Genomic DNA, 24,953 nt, shown 5'->3' with positions numbered 1-24,953 from the left:
GGTGAATTAGAATATTGGTCTTATATGGAATTCTGTATGCTATTGGATGCTAGTATCCTTTAGAAAGAAGTAGAGAAACATGGCCAAATTTCTTATGACCTTAAAGAAGTGTTATGGCTGTATTTTGTGTTAACTGCAGTCTATGAATCTGGAAAGCTGGTAAGCGAACAAGAAGTGAATTCTCAGATGATTAAGGGATACAAATAGTGTTTCATCAGTTGACCCACAGCTAGGGGAAAATGTACTCCCTGTCTTTACACTTTGTTTGACCTTTAACACTTCTTTGCAGGACAGCAATTTTCTAAGTCTCCTTTAGAGAAGATGGCACCCAAAGTGTGAAGTATTGCTTTGTATGAAGGAATCTAGAATGTGTCTGTAAGATTCTTTCTTTCTTTCTTTCTTCTCAGGGTCCCATGGGTCCTCGTGGTCCTGCAGGTCCTCCTGGCAAATCTGGTGATGATGTAAGTAGTAAGACTTTTTAAAGTTTCTTAGATGGATAGAAGTCCGAGCTTGAGTGGTTTTGCTAGTAGTGCTTATGAATAAAGGGAGAGTTTGGTGTGATGAAACTGAGTGAATCAGGGTTCTCTTGTGAATATGTGCTTTGCAACCTATTTAATGATTAATAAAAATATAAAGTAAATAAATTTCTCAGTTGGGACCTGCATAAAGGGAAGCAATGCCACAAGACTGCTGCTAGAGGTCACCGTGACCATTTTAAGGCTGGTGAAGTGAAAGGCAAGAGTGAATGCATATTGCTCCTTCCCTTAGGACCCACTAGACTGCCAGGGCTATCAACGGTAGGCCCTGGGGTGGCCTGCCAGGGCTGGAGAGCCTGGTTAGGGGTAAGGAGAGAATATCAGAATCAGGGTTCTATGAGCTCTTTTCAGGGTTTCCTGAAGTGAGAATGTTGGTGGCATGCTTCAACCAGCAACACCAGCACTCCTGCACATGCTCAGTTCAGCAACATGAACTGATCATACATGGAAGTGTTAGCATCAATGGCTAAAGCATGCCACCAACTTCCATGCTGCTCAGGTAGCATGGCATGCGCCTCTTTGGCTGAACTAAAGCAAAGATAGGCCTCTCCAGAGCAGCAAGAGGTAGGAGGAGAGGGTAAATACTTCATCGAAGATGTGGGGGAGGGGGGCTAGAGAGAAGAGGAGATGTCAAATTGAGGGTAGGGTGTTGGGAAGGAAGGAAGAGAGAGGAAGATACATTGGACATAGGGGTGGGGGTGGAAATGGGGGAAGAGAGACCTGAGATGCTAGACTAAGGGAGAGGGCAGGAGGAGATGGGACTTAGAGGGCACGAGCCACACCAGCGTCGGAGAAGGGTTCCATGCTGGCGGAGATCATGAGAGGAGCTGCTGCGGTACCTGTAAACTTAAAAGAAACCTTTGAAACGCAGTAAGGGAAGGGGGGGCAATAAAGAAGAGGACTCCAGCCACGAACCGCCGCAGCACCTTTAAACTTAAAAAAAAAAAATTTGGCATGAGCAGACAAGACCAAGGGAAGGGAAGTGGGGGGGGGGGGGGCCGACAAAGAAGAGGACTCCAGCCACGAGCCGCAAGGAAGAAGCTGGGCCTGCCTGCGGGGAATGCTATGAGGGAAGGGGGGGCCATGGAGCAGGCTAGACCGCCGGAAGGGAAGGGGGGAGGAGCTGAACGGAGCAGGCCAGATCGCGGTAAGAGAAGGGAAGGGGGGGGGGGGAAATGCTGCTACTGCTGCACAGGGACCTGGAGGGGAATGCAAATACCGCTGCTGCTGCACAGGGAAGTGGGGGGGGGGGGAAGGGAAATGCTGTTGTTGCTCCACAGGGAAGTGGGGTGGAAATGCTGCTGCACAGGGAAATGGAGGGAAAGAATGACAGACAGACAGCAGGAGGGAGGGAGACAGACAGAAAGGAAGAAAGACACAGGGGCAGGGAGAGGGACAGACAGACAGAGAAAGGGGGCCAAGGAGAGAGAGACAGCGGGAGAGAGAGAGACAGAAAGAAAGAAAGACAGACAGACATATATTCTAGCACCCGTTAATGTAACGGGCTTAAAGACTAGTCACTAAATAAAGATGCACTATGAGGGTTAGACTCTTGGATTGTCTTTTGACCCTCATATTGCATCTTGATTTAGAGACTGCTTTAGCTCCCTATGTCATATTAGATCCTTAAGACCTTATATAGATAGGGTGGCCTTACATAAACTCAGTCATGCTTTGGTTCTAAGTACATGATTGTATTATACAAATTCCCTATTTAGGTTTCAAGTTTTTATTTATTTGCTATCCCACCCGTTGGGGATCCTAGGTAGCTTACAATCTTAATTTAATTAAACACATAAAGGGGAAAGGGAATGGGGACTTATATACCACCTTGTTGTGGCTTTGGCATTTCAAAGCTGACATTCAAAGTGGTGGGCACTGGAGGATTGAGTGACTTACCCAGGGTGACAAGGAGCAGCACTGGGATTTGATCTCACAACTACTGGATGCAGAGGCAGCATTTCTACCAGTGAGGGTAGAACTACAATAAAATATAGGAAAGTGTGTGTGTGTGTATGTGTGTATAGTGTGGGGAGGGGGGAGTATAAAAGAGAATGCTGCTGTGTCGAATCGTGGTGCTATCTCATAAAGTCTGACAGGATGGACTCCCTATACATGATTGCTTTTTATCTGCAAACAATTTAGTGATTAAGGCTGTGGCAGGAGCCAAGTGGTATGATAGGGCTTTATCCTTACTAAAAGAAGCCCATTGGTCACCTTGCTCTTACATACCATGTGAGATTTAAAATTTTGGTTTTTAAGTTTTCCACTCTGGATAGTCATAATATCTGGCTAATATTCTGATTCCTTACTGTCCATTTTGTACATTAAGATCTCAAACTCAGAATAGACTGGTTAATTCCATCTTCTTCAAGAACAAGATTGAATTCCACTGAATCAATATTTTTCTATTTGGCCTCTGCTTTATGGAATTCTTTACCTACACATGTGTGATTAGAGAACCCAAGCTTAATTCTTTTAAGAAAGAAATGAAAACCTTTTTTTTTAATTTTTTTTTATACTTTGGCATTTTTGTAGGGTTAAAGTTTAGGTCTAACGAAGATAGTTAAAGATTGATCTGTTTTTGTTGTTACATCTGTAAACTTGGTGTGTGAATGTAATTAGAACTTAGCATTTTTAAAGATTTTCTTGATGCTAATAAATAAGTAGAGGCGTGACATAGTCATGCACTTTGCATTACAGAGCAGTTTCACTGAAGCCGATACAAGGCATATTGAGGCAAACCTGCCAAAATTGAATTATAGCAGTCCAACCAATTCAAAATGCAACAAATAAGTGCCAAAAAGGTGCCCAAACTGACTAGATGACCACTGAAGGGATGTAAGCATGAGTCCCTCACATTCCCCCAGTGGTCAATGAACCCCTCCCCCCCCCCCGAATGGACTTTCAAAAACCCGACAGTTTGTCTGGGATTTTGAAAGCCCCGAGCTACGGCCGCATCTAGAGGACCTTCAACGAGCACGCACGGATGACATCACATGCTTCTGCACATGCTGGAGCCCCCCCAGATATGGCCTGGAGGTTGGGATAAAGAGACAAGGCTTTTCGGGGGCAGGGTTGGAGATGGGATGGGGTGGATTGGAGGCAGAACGAGGTGGGACTGGGGGGGGGGGGGGGCGAAACAGGGCAGGGCCATGCGTCCGGGTTTCTTCGTAGTAAAATATGATAACCGTAATTTTGGTGGAAGTCTGAGCCCACAAACATGGAACAAAAAACAACTGCACCATCATATATGTGACACCTGCAGGCATAAGGGCTATTGGTGTGGTGTACAGTTGGGTACAATAGGGTTTTGGAGGGCTCACCATACAATATAAGGGGGCTATGGTGAGATGTGTACCTGGGCCTTTTTATGTAGGGTTACCAGATGTCCGGATTTACCTGGACATGTCCTCTTTTTAGAGGGCATGTCATCCAGGTGTCCAGACAACTTTTCAAAACCCGGCACTTTGGGTTTTGAAAAGCAGATCACGTCAGGAGGGGCATCTGTGCATGCATCTGGGGCATGGTGTGGGGGTTACAGGGCAGGGATGGGTAGAACTTGATGGTCCTGGGGGAGAGTCCATGGGTCCAGATTTTACATACGTAAAATCTGGGATCCCTATTTTTATGTGAAGTTCACTGCAGTGCCCCTGAGGTCTGTGTGGCCAGTCTTCTAAAAAATGCTGGCCCCTCCTAGATCCCAGTGGCCTGTTCTGTGTGGTTTTCTTTTGGATGTGGGTTTTTTTTTTTTTTTTTTAAAGAAATAGTTCAAAAAGATTGATGCACAGCTGAAAAATGTCCATTTTTGAAAAAACAAGATAGACATTTTGCACTTTTGAAAATGGCTATGTTTAGTACTGGATCTTTGCATCTTCAGCAAAATGTACAATTTCGGATTTGGGCCCCTCCATATCTTTATCTATGTCTGTGATTCCTTATTCTACAAAATCCATCCAGATAAATAGGATTCCCTAATGTTGGCAAACCTCATCTCTAGATAAGGGCTTCCAATTTTACTACAATTCACTAAGGAGCTCTTTAATATAAATACTTGTGTTGAAAAAATTAAATACAAACTCCACAAGTTAGAAACAAACAGTATCTTAAAAAAATTTAATATGAAGTGCATCAAGTGCATATAAAGTGCTCAGATCACCAACCAAAAGTACTATGAAGTTCAAATAAAAGTACTAGCGCTGGTTGTTTGCCAGGACCATCATAGCACATAAAGGTCCCGTACACCGCCCTCAAGATTGTTATGGGGGATGGGAGAGGAAGAAAGATGCTGCACATGGGGGGAGAGAGAGGAAGAATTGTTGGGGTGGAGGAGAGGAAGGGAGAGATGAAACAAAGAGGTAGAAAGTGGTGAGAGGGAGATATCCTGCTTATGGTGGAGGGGATGGAGGCATGCAAGGAGAAGAGAGAGGGAGAAATGCTGGACCTAGGGTGGAGAGCAAGGAGAGATGGTGCATGGGGAGAGAGAAAGAAATGTTGCACGTGATAATGGAGGGGAGGAAGGGAAAGATGCTGCATGGAAGGGAATAAAGAGGTTTGACCCAGGGCACAAGGCAGGGAGAGAGAGAGATGGTAGACAGTGGGGAAAAAAAGCAAGTGTTGAATATGGTAATGGAAGATTTTTTTTTTTTTTAAATGATTTCTATTTTGTGATTGAATATGTCAGATTTGAAACGTGTATCTTGCCAGAGCTGGTGTTAGTGGGTGAGCATGAGCTAGGACCTAAAAGAGAGAGGAAAAGTCTTTTTTGTTTGTTTATTTTGTTTATACCACAGCACCGGTGGGTTATATCACACTCTGAATTAATGAATCTGCATTCCAGAGTGGGTGGGTGGGGGGAGGGGAATGTATTATTGTTTGCTATACTTAATTATCTATATTATTGAAATTAAATATGCACTTCTATTAATTATGGGGAGGAGGGGTGAGAAAATTATTGTTTTTTGAATTATTTGTGTATTTAAAGTGTGTTCTGTGTAGTGTTTATGTTTAAACTCGAGTCAAAGGGAGGCAAGGTGGTTTTAATCACAATGGGTCGTTAAGGGGTGTTTAAGTTGAAAAGCTGTACCAGCACAGAACTTCAAGGACACACCGCTAGTTCTATAAGAAGTTACATCTACTCAAGATAAGTGATCTTTTCATATACGATAATGCAGATTCATTAATTCAGAGTGTGATATAACAATCTTGAGGGCAGTGTACGGGACCTTTAAGTGCTATGATGGTCCTGGCAAACAATCAGTGCTAGTACTTTTATTTGTACTTCATTGCACTTTTGGTTGGTGATCTGAGCACTTTATATTACATTTTTTAAGATACTATTTGTTTCTAATTTGTGGAGTTTGATTGTATTTAATTCTTCCAATTTTACTGTCACTAAGGGCTCTCTCTCCACACTGGGATCTTCTTCCAAACACAATTCACAATTCCTACAAGAAATTTTCCATAACAGTACCCCTCATCTATGTGTAAGCTCCACATTGGGGTCTCTTTTCTCTCTCTCTCTTCCACTTGTCCAGAATCTCTCTTTGTTCACAAGAAAAATTGAAAGGGAGAGGGGATGGACAGAATCCTTCTGTGAGTTTTGTCTCTGCACATACCACTTCACACTGAGAAAAACTGTAGACCCAAGGCCAAGGGAGACTTTTCACAACAGAAAAAAAACACAGGCCCAATCTGTTCCAAAAGAAAGCTACACTGCCACCTAGGGGTCAGTAAGTTATGCAGATTAGGAAGAACCTTTGTAACATTCTGGGGGAGGAAGGGGTAGAAGTGGGTGCTGTAATAAATAGATTCCACATCCTCAGTATGCTAATATGTTATGTTCCTGCTACCAGGAGCACAGTAGGATAGTGAGCAACCTGAATGGTGTGTTTGTGTATGTGTTTTTATGATATTCAAAATTATTTAGCAGGCCAAGAATGACATCTGCCTGGCTAAATAGCATATCAGCACCTAACTGTGGATACTCAGAAGGAGATAGCTGGCTATCTCCCACTCAATATTCATGACTAACTGCTAACTGGCTAAATCGCACAACATAGCTGGCTAGGTGCAGATATTCAGCACCAAAGCAGCTATGTTTAGCTGCTGACAGCTAAACTAGGCTGTATAAATAACAGGCCTATCTTTAGCTGCTAAGCACTTAACTGGTTGGCGTTGAATAGTGGCATAACTGGCTAAGTTGCCAGGGCTAAAAATAAAACTAGATATTCAATGCCGGTTACTGGAAACGGCCCAGCATTGAACATCTGGGTCGAATGCCAGCGTCGGCCGGACAGTGTGCTGCTCAGTGATGGCTAAATTTCAGCCCTATAGTATATAGGGTTACTAGACATCCGGATGTCCCCGGACATGTCCTCCTTTTTGAGGACACGTCCGGGGGTCTGGATGGCTTTCCAAAATGTGGCACTTTGTCCGGGTTTTGAAAAGCTTCCCATCAAAATTGCGTCAGGAAGAGGCATCTGCGCATGCGTGGACACAATGCGGTGATGTCATCATTGTGTCACGTCCGCACACACGTAAATGCCGTCTTTAGGTGGAACTGGATAGGGCTGGAGGGTGTGGCCATGAGTCTGGATTTTACTTTGGGAAAATCTATTAACCCTAATAGTATATATACAGTGGTACCTTGGTTTGCGAGCATAATTCGTTCCGGAAGCATGCCCGTAAACCAAAGCGCTCATATATCAAAGCGAGTTTCCCCCATAGAAAATAAGGGAAACTCAGATGATTTGTTCCACATCCCATAAAGACCCCCCCCCCCCCCGAGGCCATTTGCGCTGCTCGCTCCCACCCCGGGAACTGGCTTCGCATCCTCCACGGCCCACCGCCAAACCCTTACCTCGAGCAGATACTGACACGCACCAACCCACAGGACTGCTGTGCTGAAAGAGCCTGCCGCTGATCTATGCTGGGCTGCCGCGCGGCTTTGAGTATCTGCGCATGCTCAAAGCCTTCTGGCTCCCACCCTCTCCGAGATTCTCATAAGAACATAAGAAATGCCTTCACCGGATCAGACCGAGGTCCATCTTGTCCAGCGTTCCGCGCACGCGGTGGCCCTTTTAAGTACATCTTTTGGGAGACCCGGATTTCCCGTATCCCTCGATATGGTTTTCAAGAAGATGTGCATCCAACTTGCGCTTGAAACCCAGAACAGTAGTCTCCGCCACAACCTCCTCCGGGAGAGCATTCCAAGCGCCAACCACTCGCTGTGAGAAACAGAATCTCGGATTTGAGAATCTCATGAGAATCTCGGACGGGGTGGGAGCCAGAAGGCCTTGAGCGTGCGCAGATGCTCAAGTCCCGCAGCAGCCCAGCATAGATCAGCAGCAGGCTCTTTCGGCACCGGCACGCATATGTCCTGTGGGTTGGTGTGTGCCGATGTCCGCTCGATGTAAGGGCATGGGGTGGGCCGCGGGGAATGCGAAGCCGGTTCCCGGGGTGGAGGCTCGCATATCGAGTTTGCAGGAGTGCTTTGCTCATCTTGCAAAACACTCGCAAACCGCGTTACTCGCAAACCGAGGTTTGACTCTAGTTAGAATATTTGTAGATAAAGTGCATACATGGAGAATATTAAGGGATCTTTCTTTTGTCTTTTAACAGGGTGAAGCTGGAAAACCTGGTAAAGCTGGGGAACGTGGCCCTTCTGGTCCTCAGGTACATCTTCAATCCCACCTGCACCATAGAGGGGATGGCATTATGGAGTGCTAGCAGCGGTGCATCACTAGAATATGAGGCAGCATTATCATAGACGGAGAGTTCATCGTTACTGTGAAGTGGGGGATGGTGATGTCATAAATGGAGGAGTTAGCATTATGGAGACAAAAGGAGGTGTAATCACCATAGCAAGAAGAACTGCTTTCTTGCATCAGAATGGGATAGTTCTTTGTTATCATTATGGAAGCTGAAAGAATAGCACTTTCATGGAGGGAGAGTGAGAATCATGGGGGTGATGGTGCTGATGTGGAGGGAGAGTCAGCATCATGTGACTACAGGATGTGGTGTGGTGGTGCTGATGTTAAGGACAAGAGAAACTTCTCATGAAAAGTAAGGGTAGTGCTATCTTTTGGTGGGTAGGTGCTGTGTTGGGAGTTGGTGTACCATTAGTGGGGGAGGGGGAATCTGAAAAATATCCTGTTCATGTCTCAGGTAATAAGATATACGTGTGCACATTGCAATAATCAGCTTCAGTGAGAAAAATTCAAAAATCTGAGTCTGGGAATTTACTGTAATTTTTTCATCTGTCTCCTTATTTTCTCTATGTTTTAGGGTGCTCGTGGCTTTCCAGGCACCCCTGGTTTACCAGGAGTTAAAGGTCACAGGGTCAGTATGTATTATCTGCCCTTCAGCAACAGAACTAGTATTAGCCTAGGTTAATATTCTGGAAATGCTAATTTGTCCTTTCCCCTCTTTTTATTGGTAGGGCTACTCAGGTCTAGATGGCATAAAGGGTGAAACTGGTGCCGCAGGAGCTAAGGTATCATTTTCAAAATCCTCTTCAGATTTGTCCACTACTTTGACACAAGCTGTTTATGAACTGTACAGATCATGCATTACATTTATCTTGTTTTTATTTTTGGGTGGCAGATTTTGTCGACTCTTGCAGTGTTCTCGCATGACTGCTTAGAGTGGCTATAACTTGATTGCTATCAGTTAAAAAATCAAGTGCACAAGTCAAAAGCCAAAAGTGTTGAGGGGTTGCAAAATAAAAGTCCAAAGTCAGAAAATGTCCTGGGGAGGGCAGTTATTCCAAGGGGTTTGTGTTGAGCCCAAGAATGAAACAGTAGCCTCATAACATTTAGATGAGTTGTGTTAATTTGTAATGTTTGTGTATACAGGGCTTCCTAAACTATGGGTCGTGATCCCAAATGAGGTCACAAAACCTGCATTTGAAATCATGCCCTGGGTAGGCTGTCCTTAGAGATGTCATCAGCCTGTGCCTCTGAGGGTCACGTGCTTTCTGTGACCTTGATAATAGGCTCTTCGCTAAAGAAAGTTCGATAGGCGCTAATGTAATGTGTCTGCTTGATTAATTTTGGCTGCACTGATTACCCTTTTGTCTGCTTCCTCCAGGGTGAAGCTGGTGCTCCTGGTGAGAACGGATCTCCTGGTCCAATGGTGAGTGCTTTCCCCTCCCTTAAAACTTTCAACCACATCCAATTCAGAAGGGACCCCCTGGCCAAGGCTGTACTGAGGGCGATGTGAACGATACGGCCCCACAGGGTGCAATAATGGCAGGGATGCCAAAATTGCTCTCTGTTCATTGTCTCCTCTTTTTTGGCCCAGTGTGGTTGGTGGGGCAGGGGTGCCAGTTGGTGTGTTGCGCAGGGTTAGGTTTACCAGATGTCTGGATTTCCCTAGACATGTGCTCCTTTTGAAGACATGTCTGGGGATCCGGTTGGCTTTTCAAAACCGGCACTGTCTGGGTTCTGAAAAGTCTCCTCAAATCGTGTCAGGCAGGGAGGCATGCTTGATGAGAGCAGGCAGTGGGGGTGGGGCTAAGGTGGGACTGGGGGTGGGATTAGGGCATTATAGGGAGGGGATGGACGGAACTGGGCAGACCTGGGGGCGGGTCTAGGGGGGGGTCCAGATTTTCTGATTGGAAAATCTGGCAACCCTACACAGGGTCGATCCTAGCTTGGTACACTGTTGCCCGTGAAGAGAGTGGGGTTGAACAATAGACTTCCAATGTAGAACCAGGAGAAGAAGCAAATCAGTCAGTTTATTGTGTAAACCCACAAAGATTCAGACCTGATAAGGCACCGTTTTTCAGCGAGGAACACACCTGCCTCAGGTATCAAACCACACTCTGAGTCGGACCTCACAAACGAATCAACAGCACAAACAGGGAATTAAACAACCTTGTGGCCCTCCAAAAGCTGTCTCAAGTATTGCTTATTCTCTTATTGCTTATTGGAAGCCCCTTGTTCAACCCCACTCTCTTCATTGAATGTTTTATCGTGGGATTTTTCCCCTTTTGGACATTTTGTATTTTATTACACTACAGATTGTCCACTTTGTTAGTTCTTTAAACATATTAACCCCGCTATATGGAACTTATATGGTTGGCAACAAATGCCAATTGCACAGGTGCTTTTAAAAAAAATTGACACAATCATATCTGTATAGTTTGGTTGTAAATGTTGGATTGTTTCTGGGTAGGGCTAAAAGTTATTGGGAGAATCCAGCCAGTCTCCATCTAAGTTGTGTAGATAAGCCTGAATGCAGAAATAGAAGGATAAGCTTTACAAGGATAAGCTGTCCATTTCCCATTATGATGACATTTTCAGTGTTTGCATGCGTAGATCTGCTGAATAATTGCCTGACATCAAACTGATGTTATCCATTTAAAATGATGTGCTGACTGTTCTCGTAATGGAAAGAATCTGCAGCAGAATCAGTGTGTTCCCGGTGATGCCTGTACCACAGGTGCTGCTTTTGATACGTTCTTTGTACAGCTTTATAAAACCGAACAGAAAGCCAATTTACCCATGTCCTTTTCTTCTCATGTCTTGCTTCTTATAAGTCTCTTCTGTGTGCCTAGAGTTACCAGATTTTGCATCTGGAAGAAGAGGACACATGACCCTGCCCCATTCCATATGAACATAAGAATTGCCGCTGCTGGGTCAGACCAGTGGTCTATCGCGCCCAGCAGTCCACTCCCACGGCGGCCCTTAGGTCAAAGACCAGCACCCTAACTGAGTCTAGCCTTACCTGCGTTCATTCTGGTTTAGCAGGAACTTGTCTAACTTTGTCTTGAATCCCTGGAGGGTGTTTTCCCCTATAACAGCCTCCAGAAGAGCGTTCCAGATTTCTACCACTCTCTGGGTGAAGAAGAACTTCCTTACGTTTGTACGGAATCTATCCCCTTTTAACTTTAGAGAGTGCCCTCTTGTTCTCCCTACCTTGGAGAGGGTGAACAACCTGTCTTTATCTACTAAGTCTATTCCCTTCATTATCTTGAATGTTTCGATCATGTCCCCTCTCAGTCTCATCTTTTCAAGGGAGAAGAGGCCCAGTTTCTCTAATCTCTCACTGTATGGCCATCCCAGGCCCAGCCTCGTTCTGTCCCCCAACCTCAGCCCCACGCAAACCACATCTGTTTGGACTGAGTCTGGAGTGCATATGTGTGACATCACCATGTCGCATCCACACATGTGCAGATGCACTCCAGATTCGGCCCCGATCTCAACAGCTTTTCAAAACCCGGGCAAAGTGCTATCCAGATGCCCAAACAGTTCTCTAAAAAGAGGACATGTCTGGGTAAATCCGGACATCAGGTAACCCTCTCTTTGCTTTGGTCAGAAATAGAATGGCAAGCAAGATGGGCCTTTGTGGGCGTTATTTTTTTTTTTTTAAGGTAGTGATCACTGTTTCCTCTGAGCTGAGTGGGCATCTTCCATCTGTTGTCCTGTCAGTGCAGGGTGCAGGCAAACTCTGCAGGACTCCAGGGTACCTGCCTGTCCCTAGCAATTGAAAACACAATATTGAAGCACCAGCCCCCACAGGCAGCAATGCAATTGGAGGACACCTGCTCAGTTGAGAGGTATAATCCCTGGTCTCCTATAGTAAGTACCTTGTGGCTGGTGATGTACCCTAGTGCGCACTGATTCCACTCCCACCCTAATGGTCTCCAACCCTATCCCAGCTGACAGATCCTGGACCACCTTTGAGCGCGTATCTGAATCCCTGGTCCTCAATCTCTGCCTCAAACTGAAATCCTGTAATTGCTCCTTGGACCCATTCCCCTCCTACCTATACGAGAACATTCCCGCTCAGGCTATTTCTTCTATCACCATTCTCATAAACTCTGCCCTTCAGTCGGGCCATTTCTCCCCAGAAATGGGTCATATCACCTTGACCCCACTACTGAAAAAAATCTGACCTTGACCCTTCCATACCATCCAGCTATCGCTCAATTGCAAATATCCCTCTCCTAACCAAGATGCTAGAGTCCATCATTTCTTCCCAACTCTCATCATACTTAGAGAGATTCTCTATTCTTTTACCCTATCAATATGGCTTTCGTCCTAACTTCAGCACCGAATCCCTACTGTCTTCCCTGATTTCAAGGGTTCAACAACTTCACTCTCGAAACAAGTTCGCCGTCCTCCTACAATTTGATCTTTCCTCTGCTTTCGATGTTGTTCACCATGATATTCTTGTTTACCAACTCTCTGAGATAGGTATCAATTCCACAGTCCTAGGTTGGTTCTCTAAATTCCTCCGCTCTCGTTCTTACATTGTTAACATGAATGGCACCTCATCCTCCCCCTGGAAACCGAATTGTGGAGTCCCGCAAGGCTCTCCACTATCCCCTATCCTTTTCAACATCTATATGTCCTCCCTAAAACTCCTCCACCTATCCCCCCTTGAAACAATTTACACTTATGCAGACGACATCCTCGTCCTCCTCGAGAACGATTCGAACCTCACCGACCTGTCTAAGAACATATCCTCTTGTATAATGAACCTACAATCCTGGGCCCACACTGTGCAAATCAAATTGAATGAGTCCAAAACAAGACTTCTTTGGCTCGGTCCAAAACTAGATCACCTACCCACCTCCATCCCACTAACCTCTGGCTCCTCTCTGCAGCTTGAGTTCTCGAGCAAGGTCTTGGGCATCATCATTGATTCCACATTGTCCTTCAATGACCACCTCCAATCCTTGGTAAAAAAATGCTTTTTCAGCCTTCACATGCTGAGGAAAGTTAGATCCTGCTTCCATCAAAAACAATTTACCCTCCTTGTCCAATCCATCATCCTCTCCAGATTGGACTATTGCAACTCTATCTACTTAAGCCTAACTAAGAAAAACCTCCACAGACTCCAACGGATTCAGAATGCCGCGGCCAAGCTCATCTTCACTAAAAGTAAATTTGACCATGTCTCCACGCTCCTGGCCAAGCTCCACTGGCTTCCGATAATCGCCAGGGTCCACTATAAATGCCTGTTTAACTTTCAAAATCCTATATGGTATCCTCCCTCCCTTTATCCCTCTTTCTTGGAATTCCTCAAACCCTAATACCACCAGATCCTCCCACAAATTAAAACTATCCTTCCCCTCGCTAAAAGGCATTTCCCACACAGGAAAGCTAGGGACCTCCCTCCACTTCAAAATCACTGAGCTCTGGAACAACCTTACCTCCCCTCTTTGGAACTTGAGCTCTCTCCAAGTTTTCCGCAAACATCTGAAAACCTGGCTTTTCTCAAAAAATGTAAGTCTCCCTCCAACTTAGGAATCAAGGAAACTCTTATATCTTGGCATCCCAAGTCCTCTAAATTTTCTTCTACCTCTAACCCTCTGTTGTAGTTCCTTCCTATTTCTCCTACTGTAAACCGTGTCGAGCTCTACGAACTTGGAGATGATGCGGTATACAAACCTAAGGATTAGATTAGATTAGATTAGATGTACACAAGAGGCAGGACAGAAGACACGATTAGGTAAAGGAGAGTAAAAAGAGACAAAAAGAAGTTCTACATGGCCGTTAACTGAGGTTACTGTATTAGATGTTTTTTTCTTTCATTGTTGACTTTTTGGTCCTTAGTTTTTAACTAAATGAGCTTATACTTTTGTATTGCCTTTAACATCTTTGTAAATGGGATGTATTAAAATTAAAAAAAAGAGACAAATAGAAGTTCTACGTGGCCATTAACTGTTCTAGGCAGCAACTTTAATGGTTTATGGTAAGCATACCAAACAAGGCCTAAATCATCTTCATGGGTCTGAGAACAGTGCCACTCTGCTTTAACATAAGCCTCTTTGAGTAGTGGGTGGATAGTTAACACACTGACATAGTCAGAACCCACCATATCCTAGTACTTTCAGGCCAATTTCCCAAACAAACCAGCATTAGTACTGATGATGATTGAGTGCTGTCCTTTCCTCGAGCTTCAGGACATACAAGTGCCATTACGGGTATGGTTTCTTGGACCCCTGTGATCTTCTCTGGAAATTCAACTTCTACCATCACATAAGCTCGGTATGGGTAGCTGCTTGCACTGAAGGCCCTGTATGGCCAAGCCCTCTACAGGGTATAGAGACAGATGCCTCAGAGAGTCATTGTACCAGTAGTCAAAGATGATGGTGATCTGTGACCCACTGTCTATTAGTGCTTTCACTGGATTCCCGTCTACTTTCAAGGAGAATACAGGCATGGTTCCAGTCATTCATTTTGGTATAGTAGAGGCAGAATCTCGTCTGGAAACTGCTTTGGTATTAGAGCAGTTTGCATTGCAGGTCCCCAGGTGCTCCTTCACTGGGTCTAGGGTTACCATATGACTCGAAAAAAAGGAGGACGGGTTGAGACATTTACTTCCATTGCTTTCAATAGAAGTAAAGCCCAGCAATCTCACTTTTTGCAGTGCCAAATGTGCTAATGCTTCTAGGCACTCCTTAGCTGAGGGTTTCAGCTTATACAGCCCCCCAAATCTCTAGAACTTGGCCCCTTAGGCTTTTGCTTATTCACCTGCTTTTTTCCATGAAACGGTACTCCCCACTCCTGCACCATCTGGGTAGCTTGCTTCATCCAATTTTCCAAATCATCTTCTTCTCCAGGCACAGGAAGTCTGCCTGAAAAAGTTCTTAACCTCTTATAGACAGGATTTTCTTTGAGTCTTTTGATTATTTTCTAGCACCTTTCCTATTGCTAGAATAACAGAGGCAGTGTCAGTAGAAACAGTTTTTTTAAATTCAATTTTTCTATACCGTTCTCCCAGGGGAGCTCAGAACGGTTTACATGCATTTATTCAGGTTCTCAAGCAGTTTTCCCTCTCTGTCCCAGCAGGCTCACAATCTGACATACCTGGGGCAATGGGGGGATGAAGGGACTTGCCTAGGTTCACAAGGAGCAGCGTGCTGAGGCTGTAGCTTTAACCACTGCGCCACTGTGACTAAGTATTAGGTTAATGTCAGCGAGTGTTCTACCTCCCTGATTTAAGAATTCAGTGAGTTCCTTCTCTAGAGTGCTATCCTCTGTCTATTCTGAGGGGCCACTAGCTTCTTTCACTGCTAGAATTTTCCAGGGTGTGGCCTCAGTATCTGGTACAATTTCCTCTGGAAGTGTCCTAGGGTCTATGTCATGAGGGTATACACACAGGACTAGTAATTTTTCCTGTGTGGAGTCCCTCATCCTACCTAGGATTTTTATACCTTCTACTTTTGTGTTTCTCCCTAGTATAGTCTGAATTACTTGAGAGCTAATCTTGTAACAGAAAGGCACTTATAGAATTAATTCCCTCTCCTGTGCACCAATTTAGTAAAGTTTGTATTGCCATTTTTACAGTAGTATCTAATTGCACACAAACCAGAGTTTCTATTTCAAAACAAATCCCTGCTCCTCTTGCATACTGATACAGCAACCATATGCTCCAAAGTGTTTGGAATGGAGTGCAACAAAATATACCACAATTTAGGAAAGCTCTTTGGGTTAAGTCTCTGCTGTTCAGGCGCCACTTGTGTAACACCTGGATTCCTATAGTACTCTGTGGCTGGTTATGTACACAGGAGGCAGGCTGGAAGAAACTATCAGGTAAAGGAGAGTAAAAAACCAAAAAAGACAAATAGAAATTTCCCCTTTAACAGCACATTCAGGTTTCTGGCACACTGATTCCCAGAGCTATATGTACAGAGGTAGCCAACTGCTTAGAGAAATTCTCTGCCAACTCCCCAAAAACTGTTAACTAGAGAGAGCCAAGCTGCTTCTCCTTACTCCAAACTACTCACTTCCCCTTCTCACACACACTATTCTCTGCCTTTTTTGGTGTCAGGTCAAAAGCGCGCCGGGACAAAGGCGCGCGCAGACAATTGAGCGCAGCGCGGAGGCGTGTGCCGCAGAAAATTACTGTTTTTAGGGCTCCGACGGGGGGGGCGTGGGGTGGGAACCCCCCACTTTACTTAATAGAGATTGCGCTGCGTTGTGGGGGCGTTGTGGGGTGTTTGGGGGGTTGTAACCCCCAACATTTTACTGAAAACTTCACTTTTTCCCTGTTTTTAGGGAAAAAGTTAAGTTTACAGTAAAATGTGGAGGGTTACAACCCCCCAAACCCCCCACAACGCCGGCGCGATCTCTATTAAGTAAACTGCGCTCAGTTGTCGGCGTGCGCCTTTGTCTTTCGCGGGGTTGTCTATGAACCGCCTTTTTTCTCCTTACTGTTCGCAGGCTGAAAAATCCCCCCTCTGAATCTTTCAAAACAGCCAATAGTAACTCTCTGCTCTTGGTAGTGGGAGGAGTCCACACAGAGTGCAGACAGCCTCCCTGTTGCCATGAGATCAAAGACAATAGAAGCTCTATGATGAATTCCTACACCTTGAAACCTCTGAAAGATTCAGTGAACACAGGAATCCCCGTCTTCACAGAGGGAATAATGGTGGTGACCTATCTGCAATGCTTTCAGCATTACAAGTGACAAATACCGAAAAGGACAGCAGAACACCTTTTTTTGGTTTGAAGGACACCGCAATACGATCTCTGGTCTCACCCCTAAGCTCTAGGTTTGCTGATGTTGTGATAATCAAAAGATTGTTGGGGCCATGGACCCAGATGCTAGCGCGGTTCATTGCCTTTGAATAAAACTGTCTCCTTATTTTACAGGGTCCTCGTGGTTTGGCTGGGGAGAGAGGACGACCTGGACCATCTGGTGCTGCTGTAAGTGCCCACCTGTCTCTTTCCTGTAAGGGAGCCAGTGCACTCAGTGATAGGGGTATCACACATTCCAGAGACTCAACCACTGCACACACCAGGGAACAGAAGAGTCAAAGGAGTAGGACAATATATTTTATTAGAATTTATTAACAGCCTTTATGAAGAGATTCACTCAAGGTGGTGTACAGCAGGTGCAGCCTGACTTTATATGGACCCAGCTATAAAGAGCTGGGTCCCTGTAGGGCATAGAGCAGGTGTCATTGCTGAGGATACGTTGAAACTCTCAGCTCAATATGCAGTGGCGGCTAAGAAAGCAAATAGAATGTTAGGAATCATCAGGAAAGGAATGGAAAACAAAATTGAAAATGTTATAATGCCCTTGTGTCACACTTTGAATACTGTGTGCAGTTCTGGTCGATGTATCTAAACTAAACTAAAGCTTAACTTTGTATACTGAGTCATCATTCTGAAAAGGCTCGACTCGGTTTACAGCAATTAAATAAACAGGGAATGATTTACAAATGATAAATAGAAGATAATAGCAAAATTTCAAAAGAATTAATTTTCAAAATGTTTGGCAAATAGAGTAGTTTTTAAAGATTTACGGAAAAATTGAAATGAACTGGAACTCCTTAAAAAAAAAGGGGAGATCATTCCAGAGTTAAGAGAATTTAAAGACCAAAGATTGACTGAAGATCTTGACTCCTTTAATCCCTTTTTTGGAAGGAAGGGAGAGTTTAAATTGTTGAATACCTCTTGCAAAGGAGAATCAGTAAACATTCCAAAATAAAGGAATAAGAGGATTAAAGATACCATGTAGAATTTTAAAAGAAATACAAGCGCAGTTAAATTGAATTCTAAAATAAACCGGGAGCCAACGAAGACTCTGAAGCAAAGGGGTCACATAGTCAAATTTATGTTTTCCAAAGATCAGCTTTGCAGCAATATTCTGAATTAATTGTAATCTATAAAGACAAATTTTTGTAATGCCGAGGTAGATAGCGTTACAGTAATCAAGACGAAATTGATTGAACTAAGATAGAAAAATGACGGTGATAAAAAAGATGTCTAACCTTTCTCAGCATTCGCAAACTAAAGAAGCATTTCTTGACTAAGGAATTTATTTGGTCCTTAAAGGAAAGAGAGGAATCAAAAAGGACGCCCAATATCTTAGCAGAGAACTCAGTTGGTAAGGAGGACCCAGATACCAGAGCTACAGTAGGAGGAAGACAGTCCAATCTTGGACCTAACCATAAAAGCTTAGTTTTAGTTGTATTAAGCTTCATCTGGACAGATAAAGCCCAGGCTTGAAGTTTGGAAATGCAAAGATTTAAAAAAAATATACAGTGGTACTTCAGAATTTGAACGCCTCAGAACTCGAACATTTTGGAATCTGAACTTTTTTTTGTAGTAAATTTTGCCCCAGAATCTGAACTCTGCTTTGGAATCCAAACACCCTGCACATTGTGGCCCTGATTCTGCAAAGTGCTCCCGATTGTAGGCAGCTTTAGGCGTCCTACAGATGTCTAATCAGCCAATCGGGAGGCACTTTTTCTATAAAAAATGCTCCCCAGGCATAGCGGCCGCTGCTACGGCTGCCAGTCTCCCCTCCCCAAACCCCCTAAGATCGCTGGCAGGAGGGTACCCAACCCTTCCTGCTGGACCCCCCACGAAAGCCCCCACCCTGGAACCCCTCCTTGGGCTTACCTCCAATTTGGCCGGATGGCAACTCGTACCATCCAGCCAGCAGGAATATTCTAAGAACAAAAAACATACACTACTTATGTATGTTTTTTGTCCTTAGAATATTCCCCTGATGCAGCTTGACCATGAAACAGGGCCTGTCGGGAATACTAAGATTACTCTCAGTGCGATGGTATATTGCAAGAAGACAGCACCGGGAGTTTGTTCACTGCACTGCGGTGATCTTTCCTGCATCAGAGGATATATAAGATAAGTGCAGGTCTTCAAATTATTTTGGAAGATTTTGAACATTTAAGATCTGAATTTATATTGAACTTTAACGGAGTTTTTCTCTGACCGAGGATGTGTTACCTATGACAACTTTGTACTTGTCATAGTAGTTTCCGGAGTTTATGCTTAGGAAATACTGAGGTCTTTTCTCCTTATTTTTCAATATCCCGAGAAAGGGTTAAAACTTAAGAATATCTATTGGTGGCTATACTTTACTTTTTTGATATTCTGCTTGTATTTTGGTTTTTCTTATGCCTAGGAAATACCCATATGTACGCCAGTTGCCCAAGGTATTTCTGCGCTAATCAATTAGCATGCTCTAATGTGGATATGCTAGTTGGTTAATGCAGGACAGCCATTCTCCATCCCCAGATGTGCCCCCCAAATAAAAATACTTTTTAGTGTGTGGATTATTACGCACTAATTTGGCAGTTACAGCAGGATGTATGAGTGCTTCCTGCGGTATGCCATGTTAAACATCTAACATAGCTTAGTAAAAGAGCCCCTAAGTGATTTAGTTGCCCTGTTTATACGAGTAATAGCATCTAGCGCTTATGTGTGTAACTGCCAATCATGTGTGTAAGCATTATTATTCTATAAATTGGATACACAATAACTAAATTTAGAAGGAAACAGCAACACAAATCCAGTAACAGAGAAGATAAAGTGTAGTGGGTCCAGATGGGGACAATAAAGGCGGAGCCTCAAAACCAGAGGGAGCTAGATTTATTGGAGGACCCGACGTGGCCTGTGTTTCGGCTAAATGCCCGTGTCAGGAGTCGTTTAGTGATATCTTCCTTAAATGGCTTGGTCAGAAGTCGTCCAGATAAAAAAATACAAACCTGCAGAAATAGCTATTGCAGAAGGATACAAGACTATAAACCAGTGTATCGCAAACTAGGTGCCAGAGAGGAAGAAAGGCACCAGCGCTGGCTGACTGCCTACAGAATGGGCCTCTCGTGGCAAGAGGCATGTCCTGTAGGCAGTCAGCCGCTGCCAGCGCCTCTCCTCCTCTGTGGCATCTCTCCTCTCCTCTCCTCTTCTTTTTCAGCACCCCTCCACTGGTGGCTTAGGGCCCCGTCTGGAAGGCCTCCATGCATGCGTGAATGTTGATTTGATGACATCACATATGTGCGTGACATCATTAGATGTTTATTCATTTGTATTACTAGTCTTTGCGAACCGCATAGAACTTAATGGTATTTGCGGTATACAAGTGAGTTTTATGTTATGTTATGTATGCGTGAACAGACAGGTTTAGGGCTTAAGTAATAGCCTACAGCGTGTTCAATAAGTGTAATTAGTCATCTTGGCCATCTGCAGGTGAGGAACACTTAGGGCTCCTTTTACGAAGGCGCATTAGGGCCTTAACGCGCAGAATAGCGCTAAAATGCTGGGCGCGCTAGCTGCTACCGCCTCCTCTTGAGCTAATCCGGTGCGTGCGCTAAAAACGCTAGCGCACCTTCGTAAAAGGAGCCCTTACTGTAGTAAGTATAGGAAAATTATTAGTAGTAGAATAATCAGAGCACTGTGGAAGAGAAACACAAGCTTTGCAGATTTCAGAAATGATCACAGGTCTACAGTAATTACCAACAGCATATATAAGGAAGAAAGGCAAGAGAGAGGTCCTTAAAACCAAATTATATCAATTTATTCTTCAAAAAAGTAACGTCCCGTCAAGGATCCAAGTTTCAATTTTAAGGTCATCTCTCTTGCCTTTCTTCCGTTTGTTCTGTTCACACTAAGGCGAGATTCTCTCTTTGCTGTTGGTTCAACAGCAGATATACACCAGTAATGTACAGCAAACAGGGGCAATTTAATCAGAACAGCTAAAAGAGAAGAAGAATTAGCAAAAAAGGGGTTGAAATTTCTGAGGAGGCTTCAGTTGTAGAATAATTCTAAACCTATGTGAAATTGTGCCAGTGCAAAGGTGTGTGGAAGGCGGCGTTCTCCGACAGACATGGGTCAGGATTTTGCCTTCCCCAAAGCTAAGCTCAAGGCAAGTTATTTCCCTGTTCGAGTGGAATCACAGACTGCTACACCAGAGGCAGTGGAGGGTGAAGTAATTTGCCCAAAGTCACAGAGAACATAATTGTGAAATTTGTACCTTGGGTTCCCTGTTTTGTAAGCTACTTTAGTAATCGCTGGGTTACTCCTCTGACCCGCCACACACGTACTGCCCTCACGCAAACATGCGCATGGGTCCCACATACACAGCATCTTTTGAAACACACTTGCACATGCATGTAAGATGCACATACCGTCCCTTTGCTAGAAACAGTTCAAGATAAGACCCTTCCCCCACCCACTAGAGAAGCTCTCCGCTGCTTGTCCCGGGATGTGCTTCTTGAACGGTGACATCATACAATGTGATATGGTGTGCCTGGGCTTGTTTCCAGCATTCCTGCCCCCACTCCCAGATCTCCTATGGTGACCTGGGGATTCTTCTCTTACACAGACCTCCTTCCTCAAGTCTCCTTCTCAGCCCCTTAAGCTTGTGTGACTATTAAGCTTGTGTGTAGTTACCTGAAGTGACTATTTCCTTGCACATTGGCACTAAACAAAGAGTTTACAATCAATATTTTTCTTCTAAAGTTCTTTGAAAGCATAGAATACCGTGAAGAAAAGGAGACTAGAGAAGAAAATGCTGACAGCATCTAAATAAGATGTTTCTCTTCCAGAGTTCTTCGTATATATATATATTTTATCGGTCTATCTACAGTTATTTAGATTCTGTATAATCACAGTTGTTTCAGTAGATTTCAGTTATACATGTAAAATAATAAATAGAAAATAAAAGAGAACCAATCTTTAACAAAAAAAAATTACAAAAAAGTTAAAAAAAAGTTCCCCTGGAACCAAATCTAATATGGAAAATTTTGGGTGGTTTGGGAGCCATTGATAAATTATTGTAAGGATAGATCTTATTTTGGTCATTCCATTATACACATCCAGGGTGGGAGGGTGGGAAGGTTATTTGGAGATGAATTTTAGTATTTGATTATTAATTAGAGGATGGGGGTTAGAATGGTTGTTTAGACATATTCATTAGTTCAAAGTGCTTTTGTTGTACTATTAATTGTGTGTATAATTGATATGCACTGTGGATGTTTGAAAATCAATAAAGATTAAAAAAAAAATAATAATAATAATATGGATAATAGACACTATCATTAAATTATTAATACTTTGGGGCCCTTTTATTAAGCTGTGGCAAGCACTATTGTGTGCTTACCGCAAGTTGATTTACTTGCATTACACAGAGCCGCAATTTAATTTGCTCGTATATGAGGTTTTTTTGGCAGGGCACACTTAGATGTTCCTAGGTAGTTTTTGAATCAGTATGTGCTATCCACATGCCAAAAAAATAAAATGTATTTTTTTTAACACCAAGATGTGTTTGGGAGGAAGAGTGAGTACGGCTATGTTAATTGGTTAGTGCATGGACATTGCCTCGTGTTAATTGATTAGCGCAGGATTTGCGCGTATGACCATAGGCCTGATTCTATAAATGTAACTGTTCAGCGCAGCTGCCAATCATCTGCTAGGCGCCACGTATAGAATCATGCCTAGCGGCGCCTAAAGGCTTGCTTTACAAAGCCGCGCTAGCAGCGGCGGCATGGCAACAGCCCCGAAGCCCTTTAAATCTCTGTGGGCTTCGGGGCTGTTACCGCGCTGCTAGTGCGGCTTTGTAAAACATGCCCTAATTGTTCTTAAGCACTGATAGGCGTTGAATCCTTAGGCGCACTGCCATTTAAGCCAGACTTTTCTTGGCGCCTAAGTCAATCCATGCCCAAACTCTGCCCTAACCATGCCTTCTTGCCGGTAGGTGCCTCAGTGTAGATGCCTAAAGTGGTAGGCGCTTACCGGCAAATTACATTTTTAAAAATGGGTTTTTAATGGCACGTTCAATTAGCAGCACTAATTAGGTGTCCTTATGTTAGACATAGAAACATAGAGTATGACTGCAGAAAAGGGCCGTCGGCCCAACAAGTCTGCCCATTCTAAGAACCCTCCCTCTAAAAGAACCCTCCCCCTAAGCATTTCCCCGGAGCAAACCTGCATGTTTATCCCATCGTCCCTTGAAGTCCAGCATGTTACTGGCCTCAACTACCTGACGTAGAAGACCATTCCAGCGATCAACCACCCTTTCGGTGAAGAAGTATTTCCTGATGTCACCATGAAGTCTCCCACCCTTGAGTTTGAGCGGACGCCCTCTTGTTGCCGTGGGACCCGTAGGGAAAAATTATCTTCTTCCCCCTCAGTACGGCCTGTAAGATATTTTGAATGTCTCTATCATGTCTCCCCTCTCTCTGCGTTCTTCAAGAGAATATAACTGCTGCCTGCTTAGACGTTCTTTATATGGGAGATCCTTGAGTCCTGAGACCATCTTAGTGGCCATTTGCTGAACCGATTCCATTCTCTTCACATCCTTTTGATAATGTGGTCTCCAAAACTGAACACAGTACTCACCAAGGACCTGTACAACGGCATTATAACTTCAGGCTTTCGGCTGACAAAATGCTGTTATATTAGGGGTTTCCTGGCCTAATTTACTGGCTCCTAATTACCAGATGCCCAGATTTATCCGGACATGTCCTCTTTTTAGAGGATTGTGCAGGCATCCGGATGGCTTTTCCGAACCTGGCACTTTGACCGGGCTTTGAAAAGCTTCCAGCTTGGGACTGCGTCAGGAGGGCATCTGCGCATGCGTGGATGCAACGTGGTGACATCACACGCATGTGTGCTTGCATGTTATATCATTACATCACATCTGCGCATGTGCAGATGCCCTCCCAATGTGGCTCCGAGCACGAGAAGAGGTTGGGGCGGGGCTGGGGCGTGACTTGTGTAGAACAGGGCGGGGTAGGGTGGAACTGGAGCCATGGGTACGGATTTTACGATCATAAAATCTGGTAACCCTACTCCTAACGCAGAAGCCTAATGACGCCTAAGTCCTACCACGCCTATTCTCCGCCCCTATCCATGCCTGCTTTGTCAGTAGACACACATAGGCATCTCAACTTAGGTATCACTAGGTACTGATCCAAGTTCCGTAAGGAACTCATAATTAATTATTAAAAAAAAATTTTTTTTTTAATGAGTTTTTAATGGCCTGCTCAGTTACCACACCAATTAAGCTCATTATTCAATTTTTGAGTTCCACACGGAAATTAGCTAGGCATCCCCATTCGGGGATCGAAGTTCAGTGCCATTTCTAGAATCTGTCCCTTATTGCCTACAAAGTAGGTGGCGGTAAGGGCTCACCGGCTCCTTTTTGGTAATGGCCGTGTGAAGCAGCAAGACACCGCTGAGGTGGTTTCTGACAAAACGGATCTGTGCAGTGTGCTCACACCCTGAAGCAGCCGTGAATGTGAAAAGCTGGCCATCGTCGGTGTGTCAGACTTTTCCTAACATAGATAAGCCTGTTATTTGTTACTCTTAGAAATTTCAGTTGATTTACTTGCATTACACAGAGCACCAATTTAATTTTCTCATATATGAGGTATTTTTATGCCTATGAGGTTTACCCTGCTATACCTGCCACCTGTCACTATAGGGTGGAGGTTGGGATTTGAGGTATTTTTCCTCCTCATTTTTCATTTTATTGGTTGATCCTTTTCCTTTGGGCACTTGTTCCAGTGCCCCTGTATCAGTGTTTGTGTTACACGTATGTACCTGTTCTGTTTTTAATGACAAGTAGAACTGTGTTTGGTTATTAACATTAGAATGTGGCCATTAGTTTGAAAAATGGAAAATCAGGCACTTTCTGGCA

The 24,953-nt window shown here is 44.1% G+C and overlaps 1 protein-coding gene across 4 annotated transcripts in view; it reads left to right on the top strand.

Moving 5' to 3' along the window:
• Positions 1 to 24,953, top strand: part of COL2A1 (collagen type II alpha 1 chain) — a 226,507-nt gene that overhangs the window by 48,880 nt on the left and 152,674 nt on the right. For all 4 annotated transcript variants that reach the window (XM_033938906.1, XM_033938909.1, XM_033938908.1 and 1 more), the window contains 6 exons: positions 408 to 461; positions 8,160 to 8,213; positions 8,826 to 8,879; positions 8,980 to 9,033; positions 9,630 to 9,674; positions 17,153 to 17,206. In XM_033938906.1, the coding sequence (XP_033794797.1) occupies positions 408 to 461; positions 8,160 to 8,213; positions 8,826 to 8,879; positions 8,980 to 9,033; positions 9,630 to 9,674; positions 17,153 to 17,206 (315 nt within the window). The remainder of the gene's footprint in view (positions 1 to 407; positions 462 to 8,159; positions 8,214 to 8,825; positions 8,880 to 8,979; positions 9,034 to 9,629; positions 9,675 to 17,152; positions 17,207 to 24,953) is intronic.

This window comes from Geotrypetes seraphini, chromosome 3 (genome assembly GCF_902459505.1).
Source record: "Geotrypetes seraphini chromosome 3, aGeoSer1.1, whole genome shotgun sequence".
Lineage (NCBI taxonomy): Eukaryota > Metazoa > Chordata > Amphibia > Gymnophiona > Dermophiidae > Geotrypetes > Geotrypetes seraphini.
This window is presented reverse-complemented; position numbering and strand designations above follow the sequence as displayed.